Genomic DNA, 13,995 nt, shown 5'->3' with positions numbered 1-13,995 from the left:
ATTTAGAGATACAGCACTGAAACAGGCCCTTCGGCCCACCGAGTCTGTGCCAATCAACAACCACCCATTTATACTAACCCTACAGGAATCCCATATTCCCTATCACCTACCTCCACGAGGGGCAATTTACGACGGCCAATTTACCTATCACCTGCAAGTCTTTGGCTGTGGGAGGAAACCTGAGCACCCGGGGAAATCCCATGCCATTACATGGAGAACTTGCAAACTCCACACAGGCAGTACCCAGAATCGAACCCGGGTCCTTGGAGCTGTGAGGCAGCGGTGCTAACCACTGTGCCACTGTGCCACCCTTGTTATCTTTGTAACATCTAGTCTCTATTGTTGATATGTTCTTAGCTTTTTTCTCTCTGTCCCTTCCTGCCATTCTCTGACCTTCATTTCCCATATTACTATTCTGCTCTCCTGCCTTGACTCTACCCCTTGATTTGCTACATCTACTCAAGCTTGATCTCTCAACCCCCTTGTTTAGTTTAAAGCCCTCTCTACTTCTCTAGTTATACAGTTTGCTAGGACACTGGTCCCAGCACGATTCAGGTGCAGACCGTCCCAAAGGTACAGCCCCCACTTTTCTCAATACTGGTGCCAGTGCCCCACGAATCGAAACCCACCTCCCACCCCAATCTTTGAGTCACATATTCATTTCACTAATCTTATGTGCCCTCTGTGTATTGGCACGTGGTTTAGATAATAATCTAGAGATTATTACCCTTGAGGCTCTCCTCTTGAATTTGGTGCCTAGCTCCTCATAGTGTCTAAGCAGAATTGCTTTCCTAGTCCTATCTATGTCGTTGATACCTACATGGACCACAAAGACTGGATCCTCCCCCTCCCACTCCAACTTCCTGTCCAGGCCTGAGCAGATGTCCCGAGCCCTTGCACCGGGTAGGCAACACAACCTTCTGGACTCACGCTCTCGGCTGCACAAAACAGTGTCAATCCCCCTCACTATACAATTCCCTAACACCATGACATTCCTTTTTGCTCCCCTCACTTGAATGGCTTCCTGTACCACAGTGCCATGGCCAGTCTGCTCATCAACCTTGCAGACCTCACTTGCGTCCACACAGGTTGAGAGCACCTCAAACTTGTTTGACAATTGCAAAGTCTGAGGCTCCTCCACTACTGTCTGCTCGGTCGCATTACCTGCCTCATTCATGGTCGCATCCTCCTGTCCCTCACTGCTGACCAGAACAGATGACCCTGTTCTAAGAGGTGTGACTGTCTTCCGGAACAAAAAGTGTCCAGGTATTTCTCCCTCCCTCCCTTATATTGTGCAGTGTTTGCAGTTCAGCTTCCAGATCAATAATCTCAATCCGGAATTCCTCTAGCTGCTGACACTTTCTGCAGACGTGTTTGTCCTGGATTGCCTTGGCATCCAAAAGCTCGCACATACCAAAGCTGCAACATAACACCTGTCCTGCCATTGTTACTTATGCTATTAGTCAATTTACTTTAATTACTTAATTAACTTAGAATAATTCCTATGTATAGTAGAATTTTCTGGGCTTATTAAATGCTAGTACCATCTACAACTAAAGTTTTTTTTTATTCATTCATGGGATGTGGGTGTCGCTGGCCATGCCAGCATTTATTACCCATCCCTAATTGCCCTTGAGAAGGTGGTGGTGAGCTGCCTTCTTGAACTGCTGCAGTCCATGTGGGGTAGGTACACCCACAGTGCTGTTAGGAAGGGAGTTCCAGGATCTTGACCCAGCGACAGTGAAGGAACGGCAATATAGTTCCAAGTCGGGATGGTGTGTGACTTGGAGGGGAACTTGCAGGTGGTGGTGTTCCCATGTATTTGCTGCCCTTGTCCTTCTAGTTGGTAGAGGTCACGGGTTTGGAAGGTGCTGTCTGAGGACCCTTGGTGCATTGCTGCAGTGCATCTTGTAGATGGTACACACTGCTGCCACTGTGCATCGGTGGTGGAGAGAGTGAATGTTTGTAGATGGGGTGCCAATCAAACGGGCTGCTTTGTCCTGGATGGTGTCGAGCTTCTTGCGTGTTGTTGGAGCTGCACCCATCCAGGCAAGTGGAGAGTATTCCATCACACTCCTGACTTGTGCTGTTAGGAAGGGAGTTCCAGGATTTTGACCCAGCGACAGTGACGGTGGACAGGCTTTGGGGAGTCAGGAGGTGAGTTACTCGCCTCAGGATTCCTAGCCTCTGACCTGCTCTTGTAGCCATGGTATTTATGTGGCTACTCCAGTTCAGTTTCTGGTCAATGGTAGCCCCTAGGATGTTGATAGTGGGGGATTCAGCGATGGTAATGCTGTTGAATGTCAAGGGGAGATGGTTAGATTCTCTCTTGTTGGAGATGGTCATTGCCTGGCACTTGTGTGGCGCGAATGTTACTTGCCACTTATCAGCCAAGCCTGGATATTGTCCAGGTCTTGCTGCATTTCTACACGGACCGCTTCAGTATCTGAGGAGTCATGAATGGTGCTGAACATTGTGCAATCATCAGCGAACATCCCCACTTCTGACCTTATGATTGAAGGAAGGTCATTGATGAAGCAGCTGAAGATGGTTGGGCCTAGGACACTACCCTGAGGAACTCCTGCAGTGATGTCCTGGAGCTCAGATGATTGACCTCCAACAACCACAACCATCTTCCTTTGTGCTAGGTACGACTCCAGCCAGCGGAGGGTTTTTCCCCTAATTCCCATTGACCTCAGTTTTCTGAGGGCTCCTTGATGCCATACTCGGTCAAATGCTGCCTTGATGTCAAGGGCAGTCACTCTCACCTCACCGCTTGAGTTCAGTTCTTTTATCTATGTTTGAACCAAGGCTGTAATGAGGTCAGGAGCTGAGTGGCCCTGGCAGAACCCAAACTGAGCGTCACTGAGCAGGTTGTTGCTAAACAAGTGCCGCTTGATGGCACTGTTGATGACACCTTCCATCATAAAGTTATACTTTTCTTAATGATACAGATACAGATATGTGTTTTAGGTATTTATTTGAATTATTTTATCTTTTCTTTATTTTATATTTTATTTATTTTATTTTCAAGTGTTAGTTCTTTTTATAGACCTACCCTAACTCTGCTGCCCAGAACTCGCAATTCACACATAGTCGCTTACACAAAGCACATACCGGCCACTCAACTTACTAGTTTCCTGTGATGTCACAGTTGTTTTTTCACACACTTTCTCCAGCAGCTGAAATGGCTCCGGGCCCCGGGCTCCCGACTTCCTCTGCTCCTGGTAGGAAAGGCCGCACTCCGATCACCAGGCTGTATTTATGAGCTCCGGGCTCCCGACTGCCTCTGCTCTGCTCCAGGTAAGTAAGGCCACGTTCCGATCCCCGGGCTGTATTTATGGGCTCCCGGCTCCCTCTGCTCCGCTCCAGGTAGGTAAGGCCGTGTTCCGATCCCCAGGCTGTATTTATAGCTGGCCTAAAGGAACTGCTGATAGCAGAGGGCCTTCGAAAACTCAGGACATTGATGGTTCCATATGCTTATCAGTGCTGTGCATTTATTAGCTGTGATTCCTATCAAGCTGTAAATATTGAAGGCATCAAAAATCAGGAAGCAAGCATTCCTCCATCAGAAAGGACTGGCCAGAGTATTGATGATGAGATTAAAAAAGAAAAGATTCAGCCCATGATGTATTCCATCACCAGGTGCATTCAAACCATGCCAACATTTGCTGGGAAGCTGGATGATTCATCTGACTATGTGGTTCATTTTTCTAGTGGTGCCTATTTTTAATATTCTTGTCATAACAACATTTGTATCATGTGCACCGCTGTCTTCTGCAAAGCTGTTTGTAGATCTAATTGCAGCAGCCAATCTCTTAATGGGAGTATATACTGATACCCTGACTATTCTAGATTCAGCGTCTTGGAGAAAATTTGCTTGATTTGGTGCCAGGTGGGAGACAGGAAGTGGCTGCAAAATTGCTGGACCACAGGAGAAGAATCATGCATGTTTGCACACGTTTCCCAGGGAGCTGTCATAACTCCTATATTTTGAAGAAATCCCAGCTGCCAGCAGTTTTAGAGAAACCAGCGAAATGGACGGATGGATCCTGGGTGACAGGAGTTACCTGCTTTGTACATGGTTGACATCTGTAAGTAATCCCCAAAGCGCTGCTGAAGAGAGGTACAATATCACTCATGCATCCACCAAAGCCATCATTGAACACACTATTTGCATGCTGAAAATGCGATTCCGTTGTCTTGACAGGTCTGGAGAGGCTCTTCATTACACGCCACAGAGGTTGTCACGAATAATCGTTGTCTGCTGTGCCTTGTACAATCTTGCAATTAGATGCAACAACATTCTGCAGGTAGAGGAACAGGAGGAACACCAACTAAAATTCCAATAAGATATGGGCACTGGACATATCCTGAGATGCTCTGCAAAAGTCATTGTGTTCCTGCCATAGGCCTCCAAAAAACGTTTTTGTATCTATCTGTAATCAAGCAAAACATTACTGAGCGTGGATCAAATTTTCCAAGAAATAAATGTTTTAATACATCGTCTATGCCACCTTCCTGCTCAAAACTGTTCCAATTTTCTTTTTCTGCCACTACGGCTAGGTGCTACCCCAACATTAGAGGTGGAGGCAGTCTGCTCAGTGCACTGCCCCATTTCTGTGAATGACTGTGGTGGGTGTCTGCTGGAGGAACGGGGCCTTGATGGCTCCATCCTACTGAGAGTCTGCAGCAAAGATGCTTGAGTATCCCCCATGTGCTCACCTGCTGGAAGTTGGGGGGGGGGGGTCAATATCAGGGGGAGGAGGACAAGATGTTACATCCCCTGGGGGTGTCACGAGAGGAAGGTCCCCGGGCAGCGGGCATGCATTCCTCCTCCATCTGTGTGCACGATGGCACCTGCCTGTCTCCCTGAGGGGAAGAAGCACCTGGAGGGAGGTCCAAGTTCCTCATCCCTCTCTTGCTTAGACTCTGCTGCATGGAGCCCATGGCAACAGAGATAGAGTGCAGGTCAGATAAAAATTGCTTGAGTGGTTAACCAGACTCACCATGGAGCTCGCCAGACTCTTGACTGAGGAAGCCATACACCGGGACATGGCAGATGTCATGGCTTGCATAGACTTCTCCACAGCACACGCAAAGCCACACATGACCTCAGACATCTCCGACATATTTTCCATATAGCTTTGCTGCACATCCAGCAGACTTCACGTAGCAATAAACAGAGGATCATCATGAGCATGGGCTGATCAGGGGCCTGGTCCCCAGCAGTCCTCCGATTGTCAGTAGACCTAGCTGGCACATGCCCCCTCAGCCTCTGGGATATGTCTGTGTCGTGCACACCAGCTTGTGACGCAGATTCTAATCTTAAACCTCCCGCAATCTGGTGGATGTATCTGCACTGGGCGGAGGTGGAAGAAGAGGCACGTGATGGTGCACCCTCTGGGGCATTGCCTTCTTCTTCTTCCGCAGAGGAAGATTCTTGGGCCTCGCGGCGTTCTGCTACTCGAGTGTGGCACCTGCAGTGGAGACACAAATAGAAGCACTTTAAGTATCTGCTTCACATGAGCTCACACAATTTCCCTCAGTTTCCACATATGGCTACAAGAGCAGAGATGACACTTCATCCTTATGGCTCCTGCCTCGCCATCTTCGCTCACCCTGTCTCCCTCCTCTGTCACGATATCAAAGGCTTTCTCCTCAGCCATGATCAGCAACCTGATGTCAGGGACCCCTCCTCCTGTCTTAGCACGCTCACGCTGGTTGTGGTTTTGTTTCTCCTGCAACGGACAGTGCAGATTTAATGACATGCACCACAACCATTGCATACATGCATCAACATCACTCATTCTGCATTAGCTTTTGCACGACACATCCAATCACGTAAACAATGCCAATCTTCATCATTTAGTAGATGGCTGCAAGGCTGCTCACGCATTCGACTGCATCCCTTGTGTACCCTCTGCCTTAAAGACACAGAGCCATGGAAGAAATCAATGGAGAAGCCTCGCCAGGACTACCTATCCTCGCTGATTTGAGCAAGTCATTTATGCACTTGCGGCACTGCACTCATGTTCCAAGAGTTACCCCTCGATTTGAGACCTCCTCTGCTACCTCCATCCAGACTGCCTTGGTGAAGCGGGAGGGTCTTCAGATTCCATCTGCAGAGAAGAGGAACTCCCACCTTTCCCTGACAGCCTGGAGGAGAACCTGCAGGAAGACATCACTGAACTGTGGAGTGGGACACTGCCTGCTGGCTGCCATTTGATTCACTTTAGCTGTAGGGAAAATAAATGATATGAAGTTGGTGGTGAGTTTCACAAAATAAGGGAGGCAAAAACATTTTGATTTAAGTGAAAGCTTCAACCAAGTTATTCTGAAGATATTTACATGAAAGGAAGGCTGCTGATCCTGGAGTCTGCAAACAGAATATTTTATATCTGTGGCGATCATGGTGCTTGGTGCAGTGATGGCGGGTTCCACCAACGAAAGGCCACCCCCACCGCATGGTCCCAGGTATTCCCCGTGTCTGTCACCACATGGCTAACTTAAGTACAAAATCACGTGGGAAACAGGATATGCAGCGGGAGTACAAGTTACAACAACTTCTGGTCCCGCCGTCAGGAATGCCGCAGCACTGATAAGATTCCACCCGATGTTTCAGCTTTGTGACCGTTCTCAGAACTGAGAAGAGTTAGAAATGTATCATGTTTTGAGCAGGTGACAGGGAGAAGGGTGGGAAAAAGAGCAAAAGGGGAGGTCTCTGATGGGGTGGAGGGCAGGTGAAATTAAATGACAAAAGATTTCATGGTGCAAAGCCCAAAGGATTGGCAATGAGACAAGTAAAGAAACAAAAGATGTGTCTAGAGGAGGTGTGAATGGTAAGATAGCAGCCACCTGAATGCGTAGTAAAGGAATTCAGAAAGAAACAAGAGGGGAAAAAAAAGAAAACCAAACCAGCTAAAAAAAATGGGTGAAGAGGCTACGATCTAAAATTGGTGAACTCCGTGTGAATGCAGAAGGCTGCAAAATGCTCAGTCAAAAGAGGGGGTGCTGCTCCTTGAGCTTGCGTTGAGCTTCACTGGAACACTACAGCAGACCAAGGACAGAAACGTCAGAGTGGGAGCAAGATAAGAGAATTAAAATGACAGGCAACTGGAAGCTTGGGGTCACGCTTGTTCCTCAAAACGGTCACCCACTCTGCTTTTGGTCTGCCCAATGTAGACAGGAGACCACATCATAAGCAGCAAAATCAGAATCTCAGAATTGTACAGCACAGAAAGAGGCCATTCAGCCTGTCGTGTCTGTGCTGACTCTTCAAAATAGTAATCTACCTTGTGCCGCTCCCTTGCCTTCTCCCTGTAGCTCTGCACATTTTTCCTTTTCAGATAACAATCCAATTCCATCTTGAATACCTCGATTGAACCTAATTCCAGCACACTCTCAGGCACTCTCACTGTGTGATAAATGTTTTTCTTCGTGTGGCTATTGCTTCTTTTGCCAATTACCTTCAATCTGTGTCCTCTTGCTCTCAATCCTTCCATCAATGGGAACAGTTTTTCCTTATCTACTGTGTCTAGACTCCTCATGACTTTGAACACTTCTATCAAATCACCTCTCAACCTTCTCTTCTCTAAGGAAAACAGTCCCATCATCTGTAATCTATCCATGTAACTGAAGTTCCTCATCCCTGGTACCATTTTCATGTATCTTTTCTGCACTCTCTAATGCCTTTACACTTTCTTGAAGTATCATGTAGTGTACAATACAGTATACTAAATTGAAAGAAGTACAAGTAAATCGCTGTTTCACTTGGAAGGTGGTGTTGGGGGTGTCAGAAGGCTGAAAGGAGAGGAAGGGGAAGATGTGTTTGGTGGTAGCATCACGCTGGATGTGGCGGAAAATGTTCTATTGAATACAGAAGCTGGTGGGATGGAAAGTGAGGACAAGGAGAATCCAATCATGCTTCTGGAAGGAAGGGGAAAGGGTGACAGCAGACATGCGTGAAATATAACAGACATTGTCGAGGGCTGCGTTAACCATGGTGGAAAGGAATCTTTGGTTGAGGAAAATGAAGACATATTGGAAGTGCTAGTATGGAAGGTTGCATCATCTGAACAGATGCGACGAGACGGAGAAATCGGGAGAATGGAAGAGTCCTTGCAGGAAGCAACATATGATAGTGTAGTCAAGGGTGCTGTGGGTGTCAGCGGGCTTAGAGTGAATATTGGTTGATAAACTATCCCCAGAAATAGAGACAGAGAAGTCAAGGAAGGGAAGGGAAGAGTCAGAGATGGACCATGTGAAGGTGAGAGATGGTTGCAAATTGGAAGTAAAGTCAATGAAAATTTCCAATTCAGATGGAGAGTAGGAAACTGCACCAATACAATGGGTGATATTTTATGCTCTCCCCTGCGAGGCTGGGACTTCCAGTGATGGGCTCCTAAATCGTACAGAAGGCCGGTCGCTGTCCAGTTAAGTGCCTGATTGGCACTAAATTTGGTGGGCCTTCCATACAAGAGCCGACACGGAGATCTCGGTGCCTGTTTCCCCTGATGTCTGTACTTTTGTTGTTTTTTGATTTTTGTAGATGTGAATTTCTCAATCAGATATCTTTCACTCTGAGGAGGAGGAGAAATACCTCCTCATTTGTATTTTTTTTTGTTTGTTTGTGGAAAGCAGGTGTCTTCTTTGCATTATCATGATTGGTTTAAAACTAGAAAATTAACCAGTCTCCCCAACATGTACAATATTACTTTACTATCTCAGTAGGAACAGTCTGACCACAGTGTATTGCAGGTGTGTAATTTGGGTACATGATTGAATAACTAACTTGGGAAAAGAATTGTATACAAGTTAAAAAATATAAAAAGGGTACGCTAAATATTTTTGTTTGTAGGAAAAAGCAATTTTTTTCTTTCCCATTATACTGGGATAGCAAGTATTCAGTTAGAGTGGCTCAATTAAGCAGACTGATGACACCTAGTCTGTTATTAGAACCTTAGATGCAGTTGATTTGCTAAATCAACAGATAAGAAATATTAGCTACAGCTTAAAGATACTAAGTGATAATAGTCTGTAAATGTTACATCTTATTTTTGATTATTTTTTAGTTTACAATCTAATTATATTAATATATGTTTGCCCTCATCAAGGCGATAGAAGTCATTGTTGGGGAATGGAACATTTCCCAGTATGGTGTGCAGCGTCAGCAATACTGACTGACAGGAAAAGTTGTAACAGAACAATGGGTTATCTTTAAGGAAGAGATGCTTCAGGTACAGGCCAGGTACATTCCAACAAGGGCAAAAGGTCAGATGATGAGGAATATAATGATTATGATGAAACAAAAAAGAGAGTGTATGATACATGTCAGCTGAATTCTTCAAGTAAGTGAGAACCAGGCCAAATACAATACATTGAGAGGGGAAATGAAAAGGAAAATAAAACTGGCAAAGAGAAAATAATGAGAATAAGAATGGCAGTCAACATAAAAGGGAACCCAAAAATCTTCTACCGGCATGTAAATAATAAACGGGTAGGAAGAAATGAAGTGGGACCTCTAAGGGACAAAGGGGTAATATATGCTTAGAGGCGCAGGGCAAGGCTAATATACTTAATGAGTACTTTGTTTTCACTTAGGAAGAGGAATCAGATAAAATATCGGTAGGAGCGGTGAGAGTAGAGGCAATGGATAGGGTAAAAATTGAGAGGGAGGAAGTGCTGAAAAGGCTGGCTATGCTTAAGGCAGAGAAGTCACTTGGTTTGGATAGCTTGTATCCCAGGTTGCGAAAGGAAGTGGGGATGGAGATAGCAGAAGGGCTTGCCATAATCTTCCAAACTTCCCTAGGTACGGGGAGGATTGGAGAGTGGAAAACACAACACCCTTATTCAAGAAAGGGTGTAAGGACAGTTCTAGCAACAAAAGGCCAATTAAATTAACATCAGTGGTGGTAAGTTTTATAAACAATAGTCAGGAAAAAAAATCAACAGACAGTTGGAGAGATTTGAGTTAATTAAGGATAGCCAGCATGAATTTGTAAAAGGCAGATCATGCTTGACTAATCTAATTGAACTTTTTGATGAAGTAACAGAGAAGGTTGATGAAGGGAATGCAGTGGATGTTGTCTATATTGATTTTAAGAAAACATTTAATAAAGTACTGGTTAACAAATTGAGGCTTGTAGGAGAGTCAGTGTCCAATTGGATTTTAAAAATTGGCTTAATGACAGAAAACAGCAGGTTGTGGTAAATGGTTGTTTTTCAGACTGGAGGTAGACAGTTGTGTTCCTCAAGGGCCAGTGCTGGGACTATTGCTTTTTTTGCTATATATAAATGACTTGGATCTTGGAATACAGAGTAGAATTTCAAAATTTGCCGCTGACACCAAACTTGGAGAAGTGAGGATGATACGAACCACCTGCAACAGGACATAGGCTAGCAGGATGGGCAGACAAGTGGCAGATGGAATTTAGTACAGACAAGTATGAGGTGATTCATTTTGGCAGAAGAAATAGGGTGAGGCAATATAGACTTAATGGCACAGTTCTAAAGAGTGTGCAGGAACAGAGGGACCTGGGGGTGCAGGTGCATCGATCTTTGAAGGTGGCAGGACATATTGAGAGAGTGGTTAGTAAAGCATATGGGATCTTGGGCTTCATAAATAGAGGCATTGAGTGCAAAAGCGGGGAAGTTATGCTGAACCTTTAAAAAGCTCTGTTCTGGTCACCACACTTTAGGAAGGAAGTGAGGGTCCTTGAGAGGATGCAGAGGAGATTTACAGAATGGTACTAGGGAGGGGGAATTTTAGTTACAAGGATAGGTTGGAAAGCTGGGGTTGTTCTCCATGGAGCAAAGGAGATTGAGGGGAGATTTGATAGAGCTGTACAAGATTATGACAGGCTTAGATAAGTTAAACGAGAAAAAACTTTTCCTAGTAACTGATGGTACAAGGACTAGGGGACACAGATTGAAGGTTTTGGGCAAGGGGTGCAGTGGGAATGTGAGGAAGAGCTTTTTTACGCAGCGAGTGGTAATGACTTGGAACTCGCTGCCCACAGGGTGCTGGAAGGGGAGACCATCAATGATTTCAAAAGGAAATTGGACGGCCACTTGAAGATACGAACTTGCAGGGCTATGGGGATTGAGCGGGGCAGTGGGACTGACTGGATTGCTCTGTGAAGAGCTGGCATGGACTCAATGGGCCAAATGGCCTCCTTCTGTGCCGTAGATAATTCTATGACTCATTACAATTCTTCTTTCTTTATTATGACTGTCATTGCAGTGCTGAATCAGAGGTTGTGTAATGCTGTGGATTCATATTTAGCAGAATCACATGCCTAAGTTTTTTTTTAAACTCCGAATTGAATGTGAAGGCACAGATTCAGGTTTAGTATGGTAATGACCTACTAGCATAACATTTACAATTTATTTAACTTCTTTGTATTTCAAACAGAGAAGCTGTCAGCAATTTACTTACAGCCTTGAACTTGCAGAGGAAGAGCCGAAGCACACAATTCTGTCATCAGTTCATTTCAGGCAGCATCTGGACAGCTGTCAGGATAGCTCTTTCCCTGATGGACCAGCCTGAACTCTTTCAAGCAGCACATGTAGGAGACCTTGACACCTTATTGAAAGCCTTTAATATGGACTGATCTGCATTCGATCAAACATTTATGGTTATATATGATATATATGGTAGGAATTTCCATGTAAATGTAAAGTATGCTGTATGTATCAGGATTTTTACAGTTAAGTTTACAGCAGGATTTTCATGGGGAGTACTTGACCCATTTCCTAAATTCTATCCAATGGTTTTGCAGTGATTTTCGTATAATAGACAAGTTGGAAGTCATCAAAATTCAATGAAAATGTATTATTCACAGCTAATTATTATTTTAAGATACAGTATACCTTTTGGGTAGCAGTATTTAAAAGCTCAATAGCAACTGAAACAATGGGCTGGATTTTACAGTGGACGGACGGGAGCCGGCCTCCGACGTAAAAGTCAGTGGCAAACCCGCTTCCGCCTTGCCTAGGGATTTGTTCCGTATTTTACAGGTCCCCAGGCTTTGACTGCTCTGAGGCGGGACTTCCACCTGCTTGAGGTAGGAAGTCCCGCCTAATAGAGCTGCTGGCCAATCAGAGGGTCGACAGCTTTTAGTCCCAGCAGCTCCACCGAGTGTGGACTACAGCCCAGCATGATGCCTGGGAGCCAGAAAATATGGTAAGTTTTGGGTGCCTCGCCGGGGGTAATCGGTCAGGCCCCGGCAAGGCAACGGTGGTCATTTGTGGGGGGAAGGGGGACGTGTTGGGTCTTGCGGGTGGTTGGGGAAGCGGGGACGGCCTCCAACAGGCATCCTGTAAAACCGCGTAAAACGCACGTGGAGGCAGTCGAAGGCCCTTAAAGTGGCCACTTAAGGGCCTTGAATGGCCTGGGGCGGGCCATTCTCCACCCCCCCCCCCCCCCCCCGCCCTACATAAAGGGAGGCGGGAGTGGGTCAGGAAGGCCTCCTGGAGCCTTACACTGCATTTTATGCCACCCCACCACTGCCCCCTCCCCTTCCCCCCCCCCCCCCCCGCCCCATCCCGCCACCATCCGGCTCGTTGGGGCGGCGGAAACTTCCGGCCAATGTTTTCTATGTTGATAAAGTGAAGTAATGTTATATTTTTTCTCATATTTCGAATATCCAAGCTGTGTTTGAGTCATTGCGATCTTGAACACGTACCATTGTAACTTTGCATTTTTCACTTGGAAGCTGGGAAGAAATGCACTTTAGTAAAAAAAAAATAAGTTGAATGTCATCAGAACAGCTCCTCTCATAAATAAAGGCTAAAATTTGTGGTGGGACTCAATCTAACATGGTAATCTGCAGATTAAGAGAACTTTTCCAAACTATTCTAGTTACAGGTACAATTTAGAACATTCTGGTGTTACCTGCATGCAATCTACAGAACAGCAACTCCACAGTTAGACCAGGGTTTGCTACTTCCACAAACCAAAATATCTACACAGTAAATCTGCCCATGCTTTGTTGCAGGAAATAAAATGCCCGGTGGACATGAGCACTTCAGGAGTTTGCATGTCATCCTTGTGCACAGAGCATTTAAATCTTCTTGGAATCATTCCAATTTTAGGATAGGCTCCGTGAAAGAAAACTTGTTTTATTTGCTGACAGCAATAATTAAGGTTGCCTTATATTTCTACACATCTGTGGCTTTTTACTACATTTCCCCTCTCATCAAACGTTCATCTCGTTGCAGTTGTCAGCATGGGTTTTGACAAGCTCGTCTATTTCGTATGATAATTCTGAAGTGGTGAGACTTCTGTGGTAACGGGAAAATAAAAGATGGAAAGTGTTAGAAAACGACACCAAGTAAAGTTAATTACATTCCCGGAAAATATTCTTCTTTACAAATGTAATGTTCTGCAAATGAAGCTAAAAGTAATAAATTTCCTCGAAAAAATAGTTCTGTTAAATTTCTTTAGATCCTTCTCTCATTGAGGAATATGTTTGTTTCTGTCCGAAAGACTGAAAACTGGTATTCAAGTACAGATCTTCTTTTTCCTGTTCTGGTTACTCCTTGTTTAGCTATCCAAAAGAATACTGTATCTTAAAAGGCAACTTTTTAAAGATTAATTTCGTAAAATAAATTTTCTATTTATCCAGTTTAGAATGGGACTAAATATGAAAGCATTTAAACATATTTTATTTCATTTTTAATAATTTTGTGATTGGTTTGTTATCCAGTCTGCATCCATAAAACAACATTGTTTCAATTTATGTATGGTCTTCATATTTTAGTAGTTTTTTCAACAAGCCACTGCAGGTTTTAGATGGTTTTGTGGCAGGATTAAAATGGCCTAGTATTTAAACTCAATAGAAACTGAAACCAACAGAGGACACTTGAAATATGGAATTGTCTGACTTAAGCAGAAGATTGGAGTCACCAGATCTACAATCAAGGGGTTCAAAACTGAATATATCCTAAAGATTTGGATATTATTTTAAAGTAAGCATGCAAAAGGAAAAT

General features: G+C 44.7%; 1 protein-coding gene across 1 annotated transcript in view; it reads left to right on the top strand.

Annotated features, from left to right (window-relative positions):
* Positions 1 to 11,615, top strand: part of pex5la (peroxisomal biogenesis factor 5-like a) — a 132,112-nt gene extending 120,497 nt beyond the window's left edge. Inside the window, exon 13 of the mRNA XM_068041475.1 lies at positions 11,417 to 11,615. Within this exon, the coding sequence (XP_067897576.1) occupies positions 11,417 to 11,615 (199 nt within the window). The remainder of the gene's footprint in view (positions 1 to 11,416) is intronic.
* The last annotated feature ends 2,380 nt before the right edge of the window (positions 11,616 to 13,995 follow it).

Source organism: Heterodontus francisci, chromosome 11 (assembly GCF_036365525.1).
Source record: "Heterodontus francisci isolate sHetFra1 chromosome 11, sHetFra1.hap1, whole genome shotgun sequence".
Taxonomy (NCBI): domain Eukaryota; kingdom Metazoa; phylum Chordata; class Chondrichthyes; order Heterodontiformes; family Heterodontidae; genus Heterodontus; species Heterodontus francisci.
This window is presented reverse-complemented; position numbering and strand designations above follow the sequence as displayed.